The sequence below is a fragment of the Haemaphysalis longicornis genome, unplaced genomic scaffold (genome assembly GCF_048455015.1).
Source record: "Haemaphysalis longicornis isolate Haplotype H1 unplaced genomic scaffold, Haemaphysalis longicornis Haplotype H1 scaffold_3, whole genome shotgun sequence".
In the NCBI taxonomy this organism is placed as follows: domain Eukaryota; kingdom Metazoa; phylum Arthropoda; class Arachnida; order Ixodida; family Ixodidae; genus Haemaphysalis; species Haemaphysalis longicornis.
Window position 1 is genome coordinate 102,920,729 of NW_027526335.1, and position 7,972 is coordinate 102,928,700.

At 46.8% G+C, this 7,972-nt stretch overlaps 1 protein-coding gene across 2 annotated transcripts in view; it reads left to right on the plus strand.

Annotated features, from left to right (window-relative positions):
• LOC144174971 (cell adhesion molecule Dscam1-like) overlaps positions 1 to 7,972 on the plus strand; it is a 706,974-nt gene that overhangs the window by 576,223 nt on the left and 122,779 nt on the right. For both annotated transcript variants that reach the window (XM_077703963.1, XM_077703962.1), the window contains exons 6-7: positions 2,438 to 2,719; positions 4,087 to 4,167. In XM_077703963.1, coding sequence (XP_077560089.1) covers positions 2,438 to 2,719; positions 4,087 to 4,167 — 363 coding nt within the window. The remainder of the gene's footprint in view (positions 1 to 2,437; positions 2,720 to 4,086; positions 4,168 to 7,972) is intronic.

Here is a 7,972-nt window from a genome sequence, read left to right on the forward strand (position 1 = left end):
CCTCTCTGTTCCTGCGTGAAAACCGCTGGGGCGGCCCGAGGTTTGAAAGATTAAAAATGCATTTTCACATTCGAAGGCCCAATTTTGGAAACCGCGCCTCACTCGCTGTCACGCACATTTTCACGCAGCCCGGAATACATGTGATGGCACCAATTTCGCAACGACAATAAAAACCGAGGGAGAGCGACTTTGCAGGGTAGTGTAAGAGAAGGTTCCCGTAGCTCTCTACTCTTTCAGCGGCACTAATTGCTTGCGATGCGCCCGGAAGGTACATGTTGAGCACTTAGTTATGGCGAGAGCGAAAAGACAAAGACTAAGATAAGGTGACAACACAAGTGCAAACTTTTAACTAAAACTTTGGCGAAGTTGCATCATGTGGAAGTAACAAGAAATATTAGTAACAACTGAACGATAAAAAACATTGTAAAAATAACACAATGATTGCTCCAGAAAGGTACAGAGGGTAAAACTTGCTTCTTATTCTGACTCGCTACATGCATAGCGAGGGCCTCTGCTCTGGCAGTCTTGGTGCAATTGGGAGCTAAAGAGGGTTCAACGCTGGTCGACCACTCTCGACATGTCGTAGACACTCGAGTCACGGCCCGGGGGTTAAAAAGAAGGTCCCCTTCACCCCGAGTAGTCCGAGTGGCGCTGGCTACCACCCCCAAGCGCCAGAAATCAAAAATACCTTAACATAAATACCCCAGAAAGTGGAGGGGGAAATTGCCCCGTCGGTAGCGTAGTGGTCATCGCACCACACCGGTATTCTGGAGGTCGTGGGTTCGGATCCCACCCGGCGAGCATTTTTTCACCACTTTCTTTCTGTCTCAAAAAAATTCTTCATCTGTTTCTATGACGTACTGCATACTCCCCTTTGCTTTCCGAGGTTTTCTTGACTGCCAACCCTTTTGTTTCAGTTGCTTTCATCGTACTTCTGCTGCCATACCCCTTCGCTAGACCTCCCTGATGTTCCCAAATTATGTTAGCACAACGAAGCGAAGGTGGAGACGTATGGGGACAATCTTTCTCCACCGCAATTGCCGTACGTTTCAGCAACGCTTCCCACAATATGCTTCGCCAAAATGTCGAGTTGTTTTAAGGTTTTTTTGTTCCTGGTGTGCTTTCATTCCCCGCAATAAATAATCGCGGTGCGCTCGGTTGTAACTTACGGGGGTGAACTTTGGGAGCTGTGGATCAATTATCCTGTGATCGCGTGAGAGACAAACAAACTAGCGCTGCGAGGCTTCAGAGTACTTCTTCCAAGCTCTGAGCGTGCCTCAGAGCAATTACACCTGTCTTAATGAACGTGCGCCAGAATAAAGTGCCTGGAAATTATGAGACCTTGTAAAAAGCAAAAATAAAATGTTGCTACTTCATGTTCATCGTTAAAGGTGCGCTCTGGGTCTGAATAATAGCAGTTGCGGCAAGAAATAACGAACGTCGTACACGATTTTTCCGGATGCATGTTTTCACGTTGCGTGTTGCCATACAGTGGAATAAAGGGCCGGCAGGAAGGCTTTACTTGCTCCCAATTACGTTCAAAATAACGCTGGTAATTAGGTAGTCGCAAGGCAGCCATTTTCACCTTGCATTCCACACAACAGTGCGTCATTTAATTTATGTTCATTTTTTTCTAAGGTTTTGCACGCACAAATTCAATTCCTATGTGCTTTAATTACAGCTTGAGAGGCGCATGCCATTCAATCTATACGGCGCTTTCCGTGACCATCCCTAATTCCACAATTTTTTGTTCGCTTGTACACATTCCACCGCTAATAACAGGGTAATGTAGGTTATCCATCACCTAGGTGCGATATTCTGTTCCCAGGTAGGTACAAGCCAAACGCTCCCTGTACGCAGCCAGCGCCATGTACTGGTTTGCTAGGAACACTTCTTATGTTCTTTTGAGCGGCTGCTAAAGGAACACCGCTACTCCGCTTTGGTAGCCTAGGGGCAGAATCGAGAGTTTTCGAGCGAGAGGTCTCGGCTCCAGCCCGAGCAGCCAAGTTCTTTTTCCAAGACCCGTAATTATTTCTACTGTAATGCATTCTCTCAGTCCAATTGTACGCTTTATTTTCGTAAATAACGGGCGTGGTACCTTTTAAGTTGGTTTAGGGGCTGAACGCTGCATATGTCAACCCGTTTTTTAAACGCCTGTGTCACACCAGAAGTGGCCTGCTTGTACGTAACTCGGAACTTAATGTCACTACCTGGGTACCTGGGTACATTTCTAAGGAGAAACCTTTACTTTCATCAAAGGTGGCTCGGTAACGGGGGCTTATATTTTTTTCTGTGGTTGTTGGGGCTTGGATTGCTGTAATTCTGTTCGGAGAAGATGAGAATGGATGTTTCAAAGTGTCTGGAGCTGGGCAAGAAGGAGTAGGAGCAGTAGTGTAAAACACGCGTTCTTTCCACCTTTCCCTGGTCCTTCCCAAAGCGAACGCAAGCGTGAGCGTGAGCCCCGAGGAGGCAAGGGTGGACCTTGGTCGGCCGGTGACGTTCAACTGCTCGGCGCGGGGCTTTCGGGGCTCGGTGAGCGCCACTTGGTGGATGCACGACGGCGCCCCCGTCAAGGCCAGTCCGCCCCGCCTGGTGCTGCGCCTCGACGACCAGCGGCTGCACATCTCCAGCGTGGTCAGGGAGGACGCCGGCGTCTACCAGTGCTTTGTCCGCTACGGAGACGCCACTGCGCAGGCCAGCGCCCAGCTCAGGCTCAGGGGTGAGTTGACCGAGAGCATCAGTAGAGCGGTTGACTGTATTGCTGCGTGAATTGGTTCGTGATTGCAGGAGGAGGCTTAACGCAGTGGATTCGAGGACAGCGACAATACCTGACGAGCGTTCATGCTTTGAATGGCGATCTTAGTTATTCGCTTACTTTCCTTCTTGATTGCTGGCTGGCTGGCTGGCTTGCTTGTTTGCTTGCTCACTTGGTTTTTTTTTTTAATTTACTTCCTGCATTAATTCCTTCTTTCCTTTGATTTTTTTCACTTCTTTCATTCCTTCCCTCCTTCATTCCCACCCTCCTTCCTTTCTTCCTTCCTTTCTTGCTTGCTTGCTTGCTTGCTTGCTTGCTTTTTGCCTTTCGTTCTTTATTTTCATTGTTTCGTTCCTTCCCTCTTTCCGTCGTTTTTTTCTTCCTTTCTTCTTACTTTCTTTCTCTCTCCCTTTCTCTCTCCCTCCCTACATCTTTTCCTTCTCAGATTCATTCATTCATTTACTTGAAAATGGCGCCAAGCACTGACGTGTTGTAAATCTGTTACGCGGAATCTGTCACAAGTCATTAGTACCCAAACAGAAAATTGCTTCGGGAGGGGTACAATTTACGGGGTCGTACCTTTACGCCGTAACCCTAGATCATTCAGTAGCTGACTTCAGCGTGAAGCCCTGAGGTCAAGCTGTAAAGATTTCATAGGCGGCGCGAAAAGAAACCTACCCAGAAATATTAAAATATCTATGATATCCTTTGAAACGTAAGGTTAATGATACCAGTTGCTGTGTTAGCGGAGCGAAATACCAAATTTTACTTCAAACCGTATAGCTTTCTCTAAAAATGAGGACAACTGCGATACGCATTTCGAAAAAAGACTCATCGAGGGCTCACATTTTTTTGTAGGCTGAGCGCTACAGGCCGGATAGTTCAAATCATATTTTCAATCTAATCAGGCAATCATCCTGACTACTTTCGAAGTTATGTTTACAAACAGCGACGCTTCAGTTAACGAGCAATATCGAGTGTTTTTGTGTTGAGTAATTCGCAAAATACCTTGTCGTACAAGCGTTTTTAAGGACTCTTTTTGTTGCCCATTCCTTTAGCATATGGAATAAGCGCCAAGTGGCGTAGTCGACTGCCCCTCGGATACTCTCTTCAGCAAATTTCCGCCAGACCTGTATTTTTTATTTTTTTTGTGTGTGCGCGTGTGTATTTGTGTAACGGTATTACTGACGTGTTCTTAGTCTGCCTTCTACAAGTATTATAATTACTTCAGCATTTTTCCACTCCTATAAATCCTATAATGCCTTTTCGGCGCAGCAGGAAAGAGTAAATACACAAAAGAGAGCCGTTTTTTTTTTCTTCTCTTTTTTCAGAGGTTCACTCCAAACGCAGCGTGCAAAATCGAGTCAGTCGTCGTTGGAACGGCCAGAACGGCTACCTCAAGTCGAGAAAAGGTAACGATTTCCTCTTTCCGTCCCTCGGGAGTAGCTGTGTACACCTACCAAGCAATGCGTACCGTGCGCAAACATGTTCGTCGTCTGCCCCCGTTCAATGGCCCGCTTATCCAGGCATTCCGGGGCTGCCTTTTCGCATTAAACAGTTCATCAAAGCGCTCCGTTCCGGCACATCGACCTGTTTACCCCCCCTCCAAGATGGGAACTGGAGTAAGTACTGACGAAACGCATGAACATCTGAACGACCGAGGTTTAAAAAATTGGAAAGAGGGCCCGAAAAAATAAGGGTTTGTCAATTTCGATGAAAACAGCGTTGAACCTGCGGCCTTGCGACACGCAAAGCGGCGGCTCGGCGTGGCGTTTGTCCAGAAAAATGAGGACCGCTTTTCGACGACGGCGAGCGGTGCGCGACGGTAACGCGTGTCTGGGGAGGAGGCAAGTTTTTTTCGCTCCGCCGTCGGCGACGAAGCGGCTTCACGTACATAGACGGCGATGGTCGGGGCGGAGGAAGGGGTGGATGGAGCTCGGCAGGGGTAGAGTCGGCGGCGGTGCGGCGGCCGTGCACAAGCGGTCCCGATTGAAAATCGAGTTTGTTCAACCTCATTACGGGCGCCTCTGAGGAGCGCTCGCGACTTCTTTTGAGCGCTATGGACTCGCGTCGCCTTGCATTACCTTTTGACATGTCGCGGCGCGCGGCTCCAGACGCCCGGCAAGGGAGCCGCTTATTCCTGCCTCCTTCCTTCTTTTCCAGCGTCTTCCTTCTCCTCCTCCTCCTCTCCCGCAGCGCCGATTTCTCCCCATCTTCTTCATCCATCTTCTCCGGCTGCTCCTTTGCAGCTCTTCTGTTTATCGTCTGCGAATCGCCCTCTGCCGTTTCCTCGTCTCTCTTCCCCTGCATTTCTTTCTTTCTTTTTTCCACCTCGTTCTGTACCGTTTGGCGGCTCGTTTGCTGCCCTTGCTATGTATCTCTCCGCGTCACTGACACCGTCGTTCCGAGGGGCTCGTCGATTTGCGCGCGGAGTGAATTTCGCATCGTCAGCGACGTAGCAATTTAATTTTGTTGATCGTTCCATGAAGCACTCGAGACGGGAAGTTTCTGTTGGCAGAACTGAGCTTTTTCTATTTTTCTTATTCACAAATGAGCGCTGCATTAATGAACGCTCCACCGAATAAGCGTGCTATAAATTTTTTGCTTGCTGCAAGCGTACCTGCTCAAACACACAATACTGTGTTGCGGCGTAAGGAAACGATTAAAGACATGTAGTTACAAACCGCTTTTACAAGTGTGCGGGGATTCGAAAAACAACAACAAGAACTGAGTGCGATGTGATGGGAATGTAGACATTTATGCGCTGCCGTACGTATATACCACTTGTGTTCGAAGTTATGCGAGGCTGACATTTCCAACGGGCAGGTGGATCCGTAGGTTTACCATGCGCCGACCGATCTCATTTGGGGCCTTTCAATTATTCCTCCCGCCATTTAGGTATTTAAAAATTACGAGCGGTAACCTGCGCCTGCAAACGTGCATAGTAACAATAAGGGTTTATTGTATTTCGTCATTGACCTGTTTGGGACCGAAACAGGCGCTACATCATGTTTTGCATTATTGGCGGTGAGATCTTTGAGTGGCGCCCCCTGGCTCTGACGTCGGCTTAGGGATTTGCGCCGCTGTCGTCTGCTACACTCCGCTTGTGAGGGGCAAGAGTGCCTGGGCTAGAAATCGCCCGCTTCGTTGCTGTAGTGCGTTAAAAAGTGTATTTCTAGTGACTCAGTTATTTTGCCAGCTTCTGACGCATCTGAATAATTTGAAGCTGTATCCCCCACAAGTTTGCAACACACGAAGAGATAGAGAACAACTTTCTTCAGAGTATCGGTCAGAAGATCGTCTGTAACTTGTCCTTTCTTGCTTATTTGCGAGGATCAGCTATCAGAGCTTCTCGATAAGTATTCAAAATGCGCAGGCTTCCCTGCAGTATTTTTGAGATGCCCCTATGAAGACTCAACAGTCTAATACTACGTACCAAGCAGCGGCCTCTACACGCTCATCGCACAGCAGGAAATAAAGCGGCTTTCTTCTGTTTCTTTCGTTGTTGTCTTGTGTCGGATTAATGTTTCTTGCTTTTTTTTCTGCCCAACGCATTAATTTTTCTACGCCGTCACCAACTTCTTATTAGGAGGTTTCGGGATGTTTGGGAGCCTCACAAAGGTCGTGTGGATATTTCCTTCATTTTGTATGGCATACATTCCCTTCTTGACAAATTGGCTTTCATTACGGCTGCGTGCAAGAAGGTGCATATTCGCAGCGTGCTTTGTTTATTCACATGCAAATACAATGAGAAGGTTTGTGCTACGCCACTGCGATCGCGCCCTAAACAACGTGGTCCACAGTACTCGAAGGCGGCTTTTGTGCTCCAAATTTCTATCGTAATTATATCGTTATCATAACGAACTGACTCTCAACTCGAACAATGATGACATGAATACGGTGTTGAAGGCATGATATACTCGCTAACTAACGTAATAAATAGTATACCTGCATACATTACAAGACTCGAAACCGAAGAAGAATTCCAAGTGGCTCTTTATTGCTTTTCAACCCTTCCAGGCGCGGAGAACAAATCCTATTCTACTCGGGATGGCGTTCTATGATTTGAAGAAAATTACTTTTACTCTCTTTTCTTGGACTGAGGACCTGGCCCACTAACCAGATCGATTTAATTGTTAAACAAAGTTTTGCCCTCCTTCCCTTACTCCTCCTCCTCCTCTTGAGTGCAGTTTTCCTATAACGCATATCCGAATATCGGGAAGATATGGCTCTACAAAATGTTCCGAAATATCCCTCCAGGTCTTAACAAACATATATGTGTTACTATAAATTTAACGAAGACGTGACTCGTTTTCCTCAATAAACCTATTATTATGATAAAAAGTTACCCACACGCCAATTCTGGTGCGGACAAGCATCAGACGCTGACCGAGCGCAAAGAAACAGCAGGGAGAGCGATCCTGAGTGAAGCAGACGACAAATGCGAGAATCCCTAAGCTGACGTCATGGAGGCGCGCTTCGCAGCGCCACCTGTGTTCGCGCTCACCCCCAATAGACGAGAGCGCCGATGTCGAAAGGATGATTCGAAACGTTCACTTGACGTCAAAAAGAATAAACCACGAACTTGGGAGTCATGCTTATGGTATGGAGTTGTGGGACAGCTGAGTATTATGATTTTGTGCCTGAAGTTCATTATAGATGCTAAAAGTGTCAGCCAGCACAACATTCATTCCATACTATTCTGACGATGTCAAATCAAAGGAGCATAAACAATTCTCAATGAAATTAAGCTTGCTAAAAGTTTCGGCTTAGTTTGTCAAGAAAATGGTATGTCGTTGTAAATAATGGCCGGATAAATGACAGTAAGCAAACACGCAATGGCTGCCGTACGTTCATCTGAACATCTGAACGGTTATGTAAGGTATGCAGTGCAACAAATTATTTAAAGTACCAAGTTAGGATTTGTGAGAAATAATTTATAGCTGTATGTAGCGGCAGGAATTGAGCGGCCTTCGCAGATAATTTTTCGAAAATGTGTCGATCAGACGAAGCGGAATGAATAAACGTTCTAACAAGCGGAGCAAAAACAATGCGGTAAACGCTGCAACCATACCCTAAAGACAACATGAGCATTTTTTTTTACATTTGAAGTAATGATGCGGTTGTGGTTTACGCGTTGGTTGGCACTATTGCACTACAAAAAGCTCATATTTAACCTGCGAAACGTTCATTGCGGATCGAGGTTCGATTCCGACT